Source organism: Ambystoma mexicanum, chromosome 8 (assembly GCF_040938575.1).
Source record: "Ambystoma mexicanum isolate Mex_15411 chromosome 8, UKY_AmexF1_1, whole genome shotgun sequence".
Classification (NCBI taxonomy): Eukaryota; Metazoa; Chordata; class Amphibia; order Caudata; family Ambystomatidae; genus Ambystoma; species Ambystoma mexicanum.
In genome coordinates this window covers 76,249,981-76,265,616 of record NC_090929.1, presented here as the reverse complement: position 1 = coordinate 76,265,616, position 15,636 = coordinate 76,249,981, and the positions used below count along the sequence as shown (strand labels likewise).

The 15,636-nt window shown below is 47.4% G+C and overlaps 1 protein-coding gene across 1 annotated transcript in view; it reads left to right on the top strand.

The window, feature by feature from the left end:
* AK8 (adenylate kinase 8) overlaps window positions 1–15,636 on the top strand; it is a 564,615-nt gene that overhangs the window by 289,148 nt on the left and 259,831 nt on the right. The window contains exon 10 of the mRNA XM_069609314.1: window positions 5,273–5,362. Within this exon, the coding sequence (XP_069465415.1) occupies window positions 5,273–5,362 (90 nt within the window). The remainder of the gene's footprint in view (window positions 1–5,272; window positions 5,363–15,636) is intronic.

Sequence of the window (15,636 nt, the reverse complement as noted above, 5' to 3'; positions counted from 1 at the left end):
CGCATCACCTGGGGACTAAATGAGGGAGAAGACAAACTAACGAGTCACCCAGGGATTGACCCAGGGAGAAGACAAACCAACAAGTCACCTAGGGACTGACCCAGGGAGAAGACAAACCAACGAGTCACCTGGGGACTGACCCAGGGGGAAGACGAACCAACGAGCCACCTGGGGACTAACCCAGGGAGAAGACAAACCAATGAATCACCTAGGGACTAAACTAGAGAGAAGACAAACCAACGAGTCACCTGGGGACTGACCCAGGGGGAAGACATACAAGCGCATCACCTGGGGACTAAACAAGGGAGAAGACAAACCAACAAGTCACCTAGGGATTGACCCAGGGAGAAGACAAACCAACAAGTCACCTAGGGACTGACCCAGGGAGAAGACAAACCAACGAGTCACCTGGGGACTGACCAAGGGAAAAGACAAACCAACGAGTCACATAGGGACTAACCCAGGGAGAAGACAAACCAACAAGTCACCTAGGAACTAACCCAGGGAGAAGACGCACCAACAAGTCACCTAGGGACTGACCCAGGGAGAAGACAAACCAATGAGTCACCTAGGGACTGACCCAGGGGGAAGACAAACCAATGAGCCACCTAGGGACTGACCCAGGGAAAAGACAAACCAACGAGCCACCTGGGGACTAACCCAGGGAGAAGACAAACCAACGAGTCACCTGGGGACTGACCCAGGGGGAAGACATACGAGCGCATCACCTGGGGACTAAACAAGGGAGAAGACAAACCAACAAGTCACCTAGGGACTGACCCAGGGAGAAGACAAACCAACGAGTCACCTGGGGACTGACCAAGGGAAAAGACAAACCAACGAGTCACCTAGGGACTGACCCAGGGAGAAGACAAACCAACAAGTCACATAGGGACTAACCCAGGGAGAAGACAAACCAACAAGTCACATAGGGACTGACCCAGGGAGAAGACAAACCAATGAGTCACCTAGGGACCGACCCAGGGGGAAGACAAACCAATGAGCCACCTAGGGAGTGACCCAGGGAAAAGACAAACCAACAAGCCACCTGAGGACTAACCCAGGGAGAAGACAAACCAACTAGTAACATGGAGACTAACCCAGAGAGAAGACAAACCAACGAGTCACCTATGGACTGACACAGGGGGGAAGACAAACCAACAAGCTACCTGGGGACTGACGCAGGGAGAAGACAAACCAACGAGTCACCTGGGGACTGACCCAGGCAGAACACAAACCAACGAGTCACCTGGGGACTGACCCAGGGAAAAGACAAACCAACGAGTCACCTGAGGACTGACCCAGGAAAAGACAAACCAACGAGTCACCTGGGGACTGACCCAGGGAAAAGACAAACCAATTAATCACCTAGGGTCTAAATGAGGGAGAAGACAAACCAACGAGTCACCTGGGGACTGACCCAGGGGGAAGACAAACCAACGAGCCACCTGGGGACTAAACCAGGGAGAAGACAAACCAACGTGTCACCAAGGGACTGACCCAGGGGGAAGACAAACCAATGAGCCACCTGGGGACTAAACAAGGGAGAAGACAAACCAACGAGTCACCTGGGAACTGACCCATGGAGAAGACAAACCAATGAGTCAACTGGGGACTGACCCAGGGAGAAGACAAACCAACGAGCCACCTGGTGACTAAACAAGGGAGAAGACAAACCAACGAGTCACCTGGGGACTGACCCATGGAGAAGACAAACCAATGAGTCAACTGGGGATTGACCCAGGGAGAAGACAAACCAACGAGTCACCTAGGGACTGACCCAGGGGGAAGACAAACCAACAAGTCACATAGGGACTGACCCAGGGAGAAGGCAAACTGAGTCACCTGGCGACTGACCCAGGGGGAAGACAAACCAACGAGCCACCTGGGGACTAAACCAGGGAGAAGACAAATCAACGTGTCACCAAGGGACTGACCCAGGGGGAAGACAAACCAATGAGCCACCTGGGGACTAAACAAGGGAGAAGACAAACCAACGGTTCACCTGGGGACTGACCCATGGAGAAGACAAACCAATGAATCACCTAGGGAATAAACGATGGAGAAGACAAACTAACGAGTCACCTGGGGACTGACCCAGGGAGAAAAGAAACCAACGAGCCTCCTGGGGACTTTCCCAGGGGGAGGAAATACCAACGAGTCACTTGGCGACTGACCCAGTGGGAAGACAAATCAATGAGCCACCAGGGGACTAAACCAGGGAGAAGACAAACCAACGAGTCACCTAGGGACTGGCCCAGGGGGAAGAGAAACCAATGAGCCACCTGGGGACTGACCCAGAGGGAAGACAAACCAACGAGCCACCTGGGGACTTGCCCAGGGGGAAGAACTACCAACGAGTCACCTGGGGACTAAACCAGGGAGAAGACAAACCAACGAGTCACCTGGGGACTGACCCACGGAGAAGACAAACCAACGAGTCAACTGGGGACTGACCCATGGAGAAGACAAACCAACGAGCCACCTGGGGACTGACCTAGGTGGAAGACATACCAACTAGTCACCTGCGGACTGACTCAGGGGGAAGACATACCAATGAGTCGCCTCGGGACAGACCAAGGGAGAAGACAAACCAACAAGTGACCTGGCGACTGACCCAGGGGCAAGACAAACCAACGAGCCACCTGGGGACTGACCCAGGGGCAAGACAAACCAACGAGCCACCTGGGGACTGACCCAGGGGGAAGACAAACCATCGAGTCACCTGGTGACTGACACAGGGGTAAGACAAACCAACGAGCCACCTGGGGACTAAACCAGGGGCAGACAGACCAACAAGTTACCTAGGGACTGACCTAGGGAGAAGACAAACCAACGAGTTACCTAGGGACTGACACATCAGGAAGACAAACCAACAAGCCACCTAATAACTGACCCAGGGAGAAGACAAACCAATGAGTCACCTGGCGACTAACCCAGGGGGAATACAAACCAACGAGTCACCTGGGGACTGACCCAGGGGGAAGACAGCCCAACAAGTCACTTGGGGACTGACCCAGGGGGAAGACATACCAACGAGTCACTGAGGGACTGACCTAGGCAGAAGACAAACTAATGAGTCACCTGGTGACTGACCCAGCGGGCGGACAAGCCAACAAGTCACCTAGGGACTGACCCAGGGAAAAGACATAGCAATGAGTCACCTGGGGACTGACACAGGGAGAAGACAAACCAACGAGCCACCTAGGGACTGACCCAGGGAGAAGATACGAGTCACCTAGTGACTGACTCCGGGGGGAGACAAGCCAATGAGTCACCTAGGGACTGACCCAGGGAGAAGACAAACCGACGAGCCTCCTTGGCACTAGTCCTTGGAAAGGACAAACCGACGAGTCACCTCGGGACTAACCCAAGGAGAAGACAAATTGACGAATCGCTGGTGCACTAACCCTGGGTGATGCCCAACTGGTTTATCATCTGACAACTATACCAGAGAGCAGATAAGCCAGAATAATGCGCTCTGTACTAGCCCAGTTAAAAGACCAAACCAATGAGCCACCTGGGGACTAACCCAGGGAGAAGAAGAGCTGGAACAGTGGCCTGGGGAGTAACCCAGAGAGAAGACAAACCAATGAGCCACCTGGGGACTGACCCAGGGAGAAGAAGAGCTGGAACAGTGGCCTGGGGAGTAACCCACGGCAAAGACAAGTGTGTACGTGTCTGTGTGTGTGTCGGTGTACTACCATTAAGTGTCCCTATGCTGTCAGATATAATAACCATATGTGGCTGTGATTTCTACATGAGCCACGGCCTCTGCTTTTGAAGTTATGCCCACCTATCTACACCCCGATTCTCCTCTGTACACTCTACCCCCTGGCAGCATTCTTGACCACTTTCCAGTGGTTGGGTATGCGAGAGTGGGAATGTGGGTGTGTCTCTTTAGCCCTAGCATGCCGCAAACTGCTATCTCTGTAGTCGACAAGGAGCTGTGTACGGAACACCCCCACTTCCTTACATCTCGTCCTTTTCATGCCTAATTTCCCATCTCACCCACCTGGACTGATTCCAAAGCACCAAACCCAGGCAGGTTTGGGAAGGGCAGACCAGTTGCCAGTAACTGTGGGCCCCGGGGCATTACCTAAAGCACTAATGTCTTCCCAGCTCGGGGCTTACTGCTCAATTAGTAACCCAGCCCGTTGGACCGAAGTACTAATAGTGTGCATCTAGCGGTCAAGTGGCACAGCGAGTAGAGCGCTCACTTTGACATCCGTGTAGAGCCTGCTAACGCATGTTCGAATCCCGGCAGGGCCAAACTCAGCCTTCCTTTCATCCTGCCGAGGTCAATAAATGAGCACCACACACCGTGGGTAATAATAAGCAGCGCTCAGATGCCTGAGGGTTCGTAGCGCTATATAAGTGCGGAAATGCGAATGCGGTACGTTGGGAAACGTCTTTGGTTCCCAAAAGAAAAAAAAGAGGAAAAACAAAAGATGGTCGCCATGGTACGGGAAGAGAGGGTGACACGTCGTCCCTTCTCCCTTTTCATGGCAGCCATTTTCAGAGCTGTGGGGACACGCCAAGAACACTGCTGTTCACGGCGCCGGCGAGGGACCAGGCTGTACAAGGTAATTGCGGCGTGGTGGGAGTGGGGAAAATGTGTGTTGGCGATGCTGACACGCAGCTCAGGGGAGCACTTGCCTGACCACCCGGCGAGGGAAGATGGCGGCCTCCTGCTCTGAGGAGGCTCGGAGGGTGGAATTTACCATGTGGCAAAGCCCCTGTTCCGAATCTCGTTAATATCATCCTTAAATTATGTAGTAAATGGGGTGCCAGTGATCGACAACTGAATGCATCTGGCCGTGTCCCCCCGAACCCACCAAATACTCAATGTTGTACCTTTAACAGCAGTAGAAACTATTTTACGAATTTGGAAATTTAAACGTTGCACGACTTTTACCAACACTTCTACCTTGCATAAGACTGAATCTCAGCCAAGGGGTGCACGCAGCGCTCCTTTCATTCTGGAAGTCCTTTGTATGAAAGGTGTCAACCCTCCGCGAGCTACTTATGCATCTTGGCGGGAAATGAAGAAGCCCCAGTGCTGTCGTGGTCTCTCTGGCTGGCACCCAGGGGTGGACTGGCCTGTGTGGAACTCTTGGTTCCCAGTCCACCCCTGCTGGCACCCCATCTTCTCAGCATTCCCTCCCGCATTGTTTTGTCTATGCAAGATATTTTATGCAGAGGCGACTGCGCCAGTCATCTCGCATTTTAAAGCTTAACCGGGGTCTGTCTTGTGCTTTCTCCTTTCCAGTTTGCAGTGGGCAGGTTCTCAAGGAAGCGGTGGCGGATGAGACCAAGCTTGGCGAACTGATTGCACCGTACATCGAAAGAAGGCAGCCAGGTAAGGGGCACTCGGGTTCTCTGAACATTTAATGACTTCTCAGGACCCAAGAATGTACCAGACTCCGACTGGCCTGTAGGGAACTGGGGCGGTGCAATGTAAAGTAGTGTCATGCATAGCTCCCTTCTGCCACTATTGGTGGGCTTGCAGTGCTTGGCTCCACAGGGAAAGGGGGGAGGGGCTTAGTAGGACAGTGGTTGAGGCAGATGTATGCAAAACCTGTGGCGTTGATGGGTGCAGGTCAGAATATCCGGTTTCTGTGTGCCAATCTGCTTTCTATGGGGTTGGCAGAGCAACTTGGGAGTATGTTATACATAGGGAAGAGCCCAAGATCAGATCAACTATGGCGCTGTGGGTCTGATTAGCCGCTGGTGTGGGAGAATGCGACAGGACTAAAGAGGAGAGCGTCGTCGTGGCACGTTTAGTGTTGATGTGCTAATGGCTTGGCCTGTGGTGGCTGTCTCTGAGGGGTTTGTGTGTGTAGTGTAAGGTGGTAGGAGATCTTAGAGGGTAGTCGGTTAGTCAGGGTAAGGTGGGAGTGGGACTTACGAGGCAAAACAACCTGCAATCCGACCCTCCTACCCACCATTTGCAAACAGGTACCATGTCTCTAACTCAAAATTTCATCCGTCAATCCCTCCCTCTCGCGCACACTCTTTCTCTCTCCTTCTCTCTTTCTCTCTACCTCTCTCTCCTTCTTTCTCTATGACTTTCTTTCTCTCATCCTCTCTTTCCCTTTCTCTCTCTCTCTCCCTATCCCTTTCTCATTCTCTCTCTCAGAGATACTTGGCATCCCATGTGCAAAAAAAGAGATATGTGAGTTGGCAGATGAGAGCAAGGGGGCCCTCAGGAGGAGACTCCACTTAATCACCACGAGCTTCATGCAAAGGGTTAATGGAGGCAAGAACCTTTCGTTCAGAGAAAGGGCTCCTTGAAATCTGAGTGCCGCAGCCCCCCATTTCATCTTCCTTGGCATGCTGAGAGATGACTCCATGCTCAGTCTAGCATGTTAATGTGCTATTTGTTTTGTTTTTATTATTTTTTATTTTTTTATTTGTGTTTGGTTGTACAAAACCTTATACAAAATAGCTAATATTACCGGTTCGTCTTATAGTAAAACCAAGCAAAATAGATAAAGAAAAAAGCAGAAAAGAAAAAAACAAAAACAAATAGAGAAAATTATGTATTTATTTTATTCATTGTGCATTTGTAAGGCGCTTATACAATAAGCAAATTGCGTTTTAAAGCGCCCACAGGCAACAGGGAGGGAACATGGGAGTAAAATTAGATATAACACTGTAAGATAGAGGCGGACCTATTAGGCCCTGTGAGCCTTCAGAGCGTGGAAGTGCAGAGAGAGAAGGGGTGGGGCAGTGGGGGGTGAGTGCTAGGTGTATAAAGTGGGAAGGTCTAGGGAGTGAGCTCAGTGGATTGCTGGGTATTCTGCCCGTCAAGGGAAGGGGCGGTCTTGGACAGGGAAAGAAGGTGTTCGTCAGGCAGTCGGGGCAGTGGCCAGAATCCATGTTGTCTCCCACAAGCCCCAAAATGCTTCTCAGACAGGCCAAAATTACATTTCTCCCATCCCAACTCACCAGGGTATGAGGCAGCACCTGGAATTCCATAGTGCAGGCACAGCATTTAAGTGTGGGCCAGTTTGTGCCCAAAGTGGCCATGTTAGATGAGTTACTTCACTATGCAGCTAGTAGTTTTGATCAGTGGCAACTTCACTTTGCGGCTAGTAGATTTGATCAGTGGTAACCTCACTGTGCGGCTAGTAGTTTTGATGAGTGGCAACTTCACTGTGAGGCTAGTAGTTTTGATCAGTGATAACTTCACTGTGAGGCTAGATTTGACCAGTGCTAACTTCACTATGTGGCTAGTCGTTTTCATCAGTGGCGACTTCACTTTGCGGCTAGTAGTTTTGATCAGTGGTAACCACACTGTGCGTATAGTAGTTTTGATCAGTGGCAATTTCACTGTGCAGCTAGTAGTTTTGATCAGTGGCAACTTCACTGTGTTGCTAGTAGTTTTGATCAGTGGCAACTTCACTGTGTGGCTAGTAGTTTTGATCAGTGGCAAATTCACTGTGCAGCTAGTTGTTTTGATCAGTGATCACTTCACTGTGCGGCTAGTAGTTCTCATCAGTGGCGACTTCACTTTGCGGCTAGTAGATTTGATCAGAGGTAACTTCACTGTGCGGCTAGTAGTTTTGATCAGTGGTAACCTCACTGTGCGGCTAGTAGTTTTGATCAGTTGCAACTTCACTGTGCGGTTAGTAGTTTTGATCAGTAGCAACTTCACTGTGTTGGTAGTAGTTTTGATCAGTTGCAACTTAACTGTGCGATTAGTAGTTTTGATCAGTGGCAACTTCACTGTGCGGTTAGTAGTTTTGATCAGTGGCAACTTCACTGTGTGTTTAGTAGTTTTGATCAGTGGCAACTTCACTGTGCGATGAGTAGTTTTGATCAGTGGCAACTTCACTGTGCGGTTAGTAGTTTTGATCAGTGGCAACTTCACTGTGCGTTTAGTAGTTTTGATCAGTGGCAACTTCACTGTGCGACCAGTAGTTTTGATCAGTTGCAACTTCACTGGGCGGTTAGTAGTTTTGATCAGTGGCAACTTCACTGTGTGGCTAGTAGTTTTGATCAGTGGCCACTTCACTGTGCGTCTAGTAGTTTTGATCAGTGATAATTTCACTGTGCGGCTAGTAGTTTTGATCAGTGGTAACTTCACTGTGTGCCTAGTAGTTTTGATCAGTGGCAAATTCACTGTGCAGCTAGGATTTTTGTTCAGTGGTAACTACACTGTACGGCTAGTAGATTTGATCAGTGCTAACTTCACTATGTGGTTAGTAGTTTTGATCAGTGGTAACCCCACTGTGCAGCTAGTAGTTTTGATGGGTGGTAACTTCACTGTGCAGCTAGTAGTTTTGATGGGTGGTAACTTCATTGTGCAGCTAGTAGCTTTGATGAGCGGTAACTTCACTGTGCGGCTGGTAGTTTTGATCAGTGGTAACTTCACTGTGCGGCTAGTAGCTTTGATTAGTGGTAACTTCACTGTGTGGCTGGTAGTTTTGATGAGCAGTAACTCCACTGTGCAGCTGGTAGTTGTGATCAGTGGTAACTTCACTGTGTGGTTGTAGCTTTGATCAGTGGTAACTTCACTGTGCAGCTAGTTGTTTTGATCAGTGATCACTTCACTGTGCGGCTAGTAGTTCTCATCAGTGGCGACTTCACTTTGCGGCTAGTAGATTTGATCAGAGGTAACTTCACTGTGCGGCTAGTAGTTTTGATCAGTGGTAACCTCACTGTGCGGCTAGTAGTTTTGATCAGTTGCAACTTCACTGTGCGGTTAGTAGTTTTGATCAGTAGCAACTTCACTGTGTTGGTAGTAGTTTTGATCAGTTGCAACTTAACTGTGCGATTAGTAGTTTTGATCAGTGGCAACTTCACTGTGCGGTTAGTAGTTTTGATCAGTGGCAACTTCACTGTGTGTTTAGTAGTTTTGATCAGTGGCAACTTCACTGTGCGATGAGTAGTTTTGATCAGTGGCAACTTCACTGTGCGGTTAGTAGTTTTGATCAGTGGCAACTTCACTGTGCGTTTAGTAGTTTTGATCAGTGGCAACTTCACTGTGCGACCAGTAGTTTTGATCAGTTGCAACTTCACTGGGCGGTTAGTAGTTTAGATCAGTGGCAACTTCACTGTGTGGCTAGTAGTTTTGATCAGTGGCCACTTCACTGTGCGTCTAGTAGTTTTGATCAGTGATAATTTCACTGTGCGGCTAGTAGTTTTGATCAGTGGTAACTTCACTGTGTGCCTAGTAGTTTTGATCAGTGGCAAATTCACTGTGCAGCTAGGATTTTTGTTCAGTGGTAACTACACTGTACGGCTAGTAGATTTGATCAGTGCTAACTTCACTATGTGGTTAGTAGTTTTGATCAGTGGTAACCCCACTGTGCAGCTAGTAGTTTTGATGGGTGGTAACTTCACTGTGCAGCTAGTAGCTTTGATGAGCGGTAACTTCACTGTGCGGCTGGTAGTTTTGATCAGTGGTAACTTCACTGTGCGGCTAGTAGCTTTGATTAGTGGTAACTTCACTGTGTGGCTGGTAGTTTTGATGAGCAGTAACTCCACTGTGCAGCTGGTAGTTGTGATCAGTGGTAACTTCACTGTGTGGTTGTAGCTTTGATCAGTGGTAACTTCACTGCGCGGCTAGTAGCTTTCATGAGTGATAACTTCACTGTGCAGCTAGTAGTTTTGATGAGTGGTAACTTCACTGTGTGGCTAGTAGTTTTGATCAGTGGCAAATTCACTGTGCAGCTAGTTGTTTTGATCAGTGATCACTTCACTGTGCGGCTAGTAGTTCTCATCAGTGGCGACTTCACTTTGCGGCTAGTAGATTTGATCAGAGGTAACTTCACTGTGCGGCTAGTAGTTTTGATCAGTGGTAACCTCACTGTGCGGCTAGTAGTTTTGATCAGTTGCAACTTCACTGTGCGGTTAGTAGTTTTGATCAGTAGCAACTTCACTGTGTTGGTAGTAGTTTTGATCAGTTGCAACTTCACTGTGCGATTAGTAGTTTTGATCAGTGGCAACTTCACTGTGCGGTTAGTAGTTTTGATCAGTGGCAACTTCACTGTGCGTTTAGTAGTTTTGATCAGTGGCAACTTCACTGTGCGATTAGTAGTTTTGATCAGTGGCAACTTCACTGTGCGGTTAGTAGTTTTGATCAGTGGCAACTTCACTGTGCGTTTAGTAGTTTTGATCAGTGGCAACTTCACTGTGCGATTAGTAGTTTTGATCAGTGGCAACTTCACTGTGCGGTTAGTAGTTTTGATCAGTGGCAACTTCACTGTGCGTTTAGTAGTTTTGATCAGTGGCAACTTCACTGTGCGACCAGTAGTTTTGATCAGTTGCAACTTCACTGGGCGGTTAGTAGTTTTGATCAGTGGCAACTTCACTGTGTGGCTAGTAGTTTTGATCAGTGGCCACTTCACTGTGCGTCTAGTAGTTTTGATCAGTGATAATTTCACTGTGCGGCTAGTAGTTTTGATCAGTGGTAACTTCACTGTGTGCCTAGTAGTTTTGATCAGTGGCAAATTCACTGTGCAGCTAGGATTTTTGTTCAGTGGTAACTACACTGTACGGCTAGTAGATTTGATCAGTGCTAACTTCACTATGTGGTTAGTAGTTTTGATCAGTGGTAACCCCACTGTGCAGCTAGTAGTTTTGATGGGTGGTAACTTCACTGTGCAGCTAGTAGTTTTGATGGGTGGTAACTTCATTGTGCAGCTAGTAGCTTTGATGAGCGGTAACTTCACTGTGCGGCTGGTAGTTTTGATCAGTGGTAACTTCACTGTGCGGCTAGTAGCTTTGATTAGTGGTAACTTCACTGTGTGGCTGGTAGTTTTGATGAGCAGTAACTCCACTGTGCAGCTGGTAGTTGTGATCAGTGGTAACTTCACTGTGTGGTTGTAGCTTTGATCAGTGGTAACTTCAATGCGCGGCTAGTAGCTTTCATGAGTGATAACTTCACTGTGCAGCTAGTAGTTTTGATGAGTGGTAACTTCACTGTGCAGCTAGTAGTTTTGATCAGTGGTAACTTCACTATGCAGCTAGTAGCTTTGATCAGTGGTTAACTCACTATGCGGCTAGTAGTTTTGATCAGTGGTAATGTCACTATGTGGCTAGTAGCTTTGATCAGTGGTAACCTCACTGTGCAGCTAGTAGTTTGGTTCACTGGTGACTTCACTATGTGGCTAGTAGCTTTGATCAGTGAGAACTTCACTATGCGGCTAGTAGCTTTGATCAGTGGTGACTTCACTGTGCAGCTAGTAGTTTTGATGAGTGGTAAATTCATTGTGCAGCTAGTAGTCACTATGTGGCTAGTAGCGTTGATCAGTGGTAACCTCACGGTGCAGCTAGTAGTTTTGATCAGTGATAACCACACTGTGCAGCTAGTAATTTTGATCAGTGGTGACTTCACGATGTGGCTAGTTGTTTTGATCAGTGGTAACCTCACTGTACAGCTAGTAGTTTTGATGAGTGGTAAATTCATTGTGCAGCTAGTAGATTTGAAAAGTGGTGACTCTACTGTGCGGCTAGTAGGTTTGATCAGTGGTAACCTCACTGTGCGGCTAGTAGTTTTGATCAGTGGTAACTTCACTGTGCGGCCAGTAGTTTTGATCAGTGGTAACCTCACTGTGTGGCCAGTAGTTTTGATCAGTGGTAACCCCACTGTGCAGCTAGTAGTTTTGATGGGTGGTAACTTCACTGTGCAGCTAGTAGTTTTGATGGGTGGTAACTTCATTGTGCAGCTAGTAGCTTTGATGAGCGGTAACTTCACTGTGCGGCTGGTAGTTTTGATCAGTGGTAACTTCACTGTGCGGCTAGTAGCTTTGATTAGTGGTAACTTCACTGTGTGGCTGGTAGTTTTGATGAGCAGTAACTCCACTGTGCAGCTGGTAGTTGTGATCAGTGGTAACTTCACTGTGTGGTTGTAGCTTTGATCAGTGGTAACTTCACTGCGCGGCTAGTAGCTTTCATGAGTGATAACTTCACTGTGCAGCTAGTAGTTTTGATGAGTGATAACTTCACTGTGCAGCTAGTAGTTTTGATCAGTGGTAACTTCACTATGCAGCTAGTAGCTTTGATCAGTGGTTAACTCACTATGCGGCTAGTAGTTTTGATCAGTGGTAATGTCACTATGTGGCTAGTAGCTGTGATCAGTGGTAACCTCACTGTGCAGCTAGTAGTTTGGTTCACTGGTGACTTCACTATGTGGCTAGTAGCTTTGATCAGTGAGAACTTCACTATGCGGCTAGTAGCTTTGATCAGTGGTGACTTCACTGTGCAGCTAGTAGTTTTGATGAGTGGTAAATTCATTGTGCAGCTAGTAGTCACTATGTGGCTAGTAGCGTTGATCAGTGGTAACCTCACGGTGCAGCTAGTAGTTTTGATCAGTGATAACCACACTGTGCAGCTAGTAATTTTGATCAGTGGTGACTTCACGATGTGGCTAGTTGTTTTGATCAGTGGTAACCTCACTGTGCAGCTAGTAGTTTTGATGAGTGGTAAATTCATTGTGCAGCTAGTAGATTTGAAAAGTGGTGACTCTACTGTGCGGCTAGTAGGTTTGATCAGTGGTAACCTCACTGTGCGGCTAGTAGTTTTGATCAGTGGTAACTTCACTGTGCGGCCAGTAGTTTTGATCAGTGGTAACCTCACTGTGTGGCCAGTAGTTTTGATCAGTGGTAACTTCACTGTGCGGCTAGTAGCTTTGATTAGTGGTAACTTCACTGTGTGGCTGGTAGTTTTGATGAGCAGTAACTCCACTGTGCAGCTGGTAGTTGTGATCAGTGGTAACTTCACTGTGCAGCTAGTAGCTTTCATGAGTGATAACTTCACTGTGCGGCTAGTAGTTTTGATGAGTGATAACTTCACTGTGCGGCTAGTAGTTTTGATGAGTGGTAACTTCACTGTGCGGCTAGAAGTTTTGATGAGTGGTAACCTCACTGTGCGGCTAGTAGTTTTGATCAGTGGTAACTTCACTATGCGGCTAGTAGCTTTGATCAGTGGTAACTTCACTGTGCGGCTAGTAGTTTTGATCACTGGTGACTTCACTGTGCGGCTAGCAGTTTTGATCAGTGGTAATGTCACTATGTGGCTAGTAGCTTTGATCAGTGGTAACCTCACTGAACAGCTAGTAGCTTTCATTAGTGGTAACTTCACTGTGTGGCCGGTAATTTTGATGAGTAGTAACTTCACTCTGCGGCTGGTAGTTTTGATCAGTGGTAACTTCACTGTGCGGTTGGTAGTTATGATCAGTGGTAGCGTCACTGTGCAGCTGGTAGCTTTGATCAGTGGTAACTTCTCTGTGTGGCTAGTAGCTTTGATCAGTGGTAACTTCACTGCGCGGCTAGTAGCTTTCATGAGTGATAACTTCACTGTGCAGCTAGTAGTTTTGATGAGTGGTAACTTCACTATGTAGCTAGTAGCTTTGATCAGTGGTAACCTCACTATGCGGCTAGTAGTTTTGATCAGTGGTAATGTCACTATGTGGCTAGTAGCTTTGATCAGTGGCAACCTCACTATGCAGCTAGTAGTTTGGTTCACTGGTGACTTCACTATGTGGCTAGTAGCTTTGATCAGTGAGAACTTCACTATGCGGCTAGTAGCTTTGATCAGTGGTTACTCACTGTGTAGCTAGTAGTTTTGATGAGTGATAAATTCATTGTGCAGCTAGTAGTTTTGATGAGTGGTAAATTCACTATGCGGCTAGTAGCTTTGATCAGTGGTGACTTCACTGTGTAGCTAGTAGTTTTGATCAGTGGTAACCACACTGTGCAGCTAGTAGTTTTGATCAGTGGTGACTTCACGATGCGGCTAGTTGTTTTGATCAGTGGTAACCTCACTGTGTGGCCAGTAGTTTTGATCAGTGGTAACTTCACTGTGCGACTAGTAGTTTTGATTAGTGGTAACTTCACTGTGCGGCTAGTTGCTTTGATCAGTGGTAAATTCACTGTGCGGCTAGTTGCTTTAATCAGTGGTAACTTCACTGTGCGGCTAGTAGTTTTGATCAGTGGTAACCTCACTGTGCGGCTAGTAGTTTTGATCAGTTGCAACTTCACTGTGCGATTAGTAGTTTTGATCAGTGGCAACTTCACTGTGCGGTTAGTAGTTTTGATCAGTGGCAACTTCACTGTGCGTTTAGTAGTTTTGATCAGTGGCAACTTCACTGTGCGATTAGTAGTTTTGATCAGTGGCAACTTCACTGTGCGGTTAGTAGTTTTGATCAGTGGCAACTTCACTGTGCGTTTAGTAGTTTTGATCAGTGGCAACTTCACTGTGCGACTAGTAGTTTTGATCAGTTGCAACTTCACTGGGCGGTTAGTAGTTTTGATCAGTGGCAAATTCACTGTGTGGCTAGTAGTTTTGATCAGTGGCCACTTCACTGTGCGACTAGTAGTTTTGATCAGTGATAATTTCTCTGTGCGGCTAGTAGTTTTGATCAGTGGTAACTTCACTGTGTGCCTAGTAGTTTTGATCAGTGGCAAATTCACTGTGCAGCTAGGATTTTTGTTCAGTGGTAACTACACTGTACGGCTAGTAGATTTGATCAGTGCTAACTTCACTATGTGGTTAGTAGTTTTGATCAGTGGTAACCCCACTGTGCAGCTAGTAGTTTTGATGGGTGTTAACTTCACTGTGCAGCTAGTAGTTTTGATGGGTGGTATCTTCATTGTGCAGCTAGTAGCTTTGATGAGCGGTAACTTCACTGTGCGGCTGGTAGTTTTGATCAGTGGTAACTTCACTGTGCGGCTAGTAGCTTTCATGAGTGATAACTTTACTGTGCAGCTGGTAGTTTTGATGAGTGGTAACTTCACTGTGCGGCTAGTAGCTTTGATTAGTTGTAACTTCACTGTGTGGCTGGTAGTTTTGATGAGCAGTAACTCCACTGTGCAGCTGGTAGTTGTGATCAGTGGTAACTTCACTGTGTGGTTGTAGCTTTGATCAGTGGTAACTTCATTGCGTGGCTAGTAGCTTTCATGAGTGATAACTTCACTGTGCAGCTAGTAGTTTTGATGAGTGGTAACTTCACTGTGCAGCTAGTAGTTTTGATCAGTGGTAACTTCACTATGCAGCTAGTAGCTTTGATCAGTGGTTAACTCACTATGCGGCTAGTAGTTTTGATCAGTGGTAATGTCACTATGTGGCTAGTAGCTTTGATCAGTGGTAACCTCACTGTGCAGCTAGTAGTTTGGTTCACTGGTGACTTCACTATGTGGCTAGTAGCTTTGATCAGTGAGAACTTCACTATGCGGCTAGTAGCGTTGATCAGTGGTGACTTCACTGTGCAGCTAGTAGTTTTGATCAGTGATAACCACACTGTGCAGCTAGTAGTTTTGATCAGTGGTGACTTCACGATGCGGCTAGTTGTTTTGATCAGTGGTAACCTCACTGTGCAGCTAGTAGTTTTGATGAGTGGTAAATTCATTGTGCAGCTAGTAGATTTGAAAACTGGTGACTCTACTGTGCGGCTAGTAGGTTTGATCAGTGGTAACCTCACTGTGCGGCTAGTAGTTTTGATCAGTGGTAACCTCACTGTGCGGCCAGTAGTTTTGATCAGTGGTAACTTCACTGTGCGGCCAGTAGTTTTGATCAGTGGTAACTTCACTGTGCGGCTAGTAGCTTTGATTAGTGGTAACTTCACTGTGTGGCTGGTAGTTTTGATGAGCAGTAACTCCACTGTGCGGCTTGTAGCTTTGATCA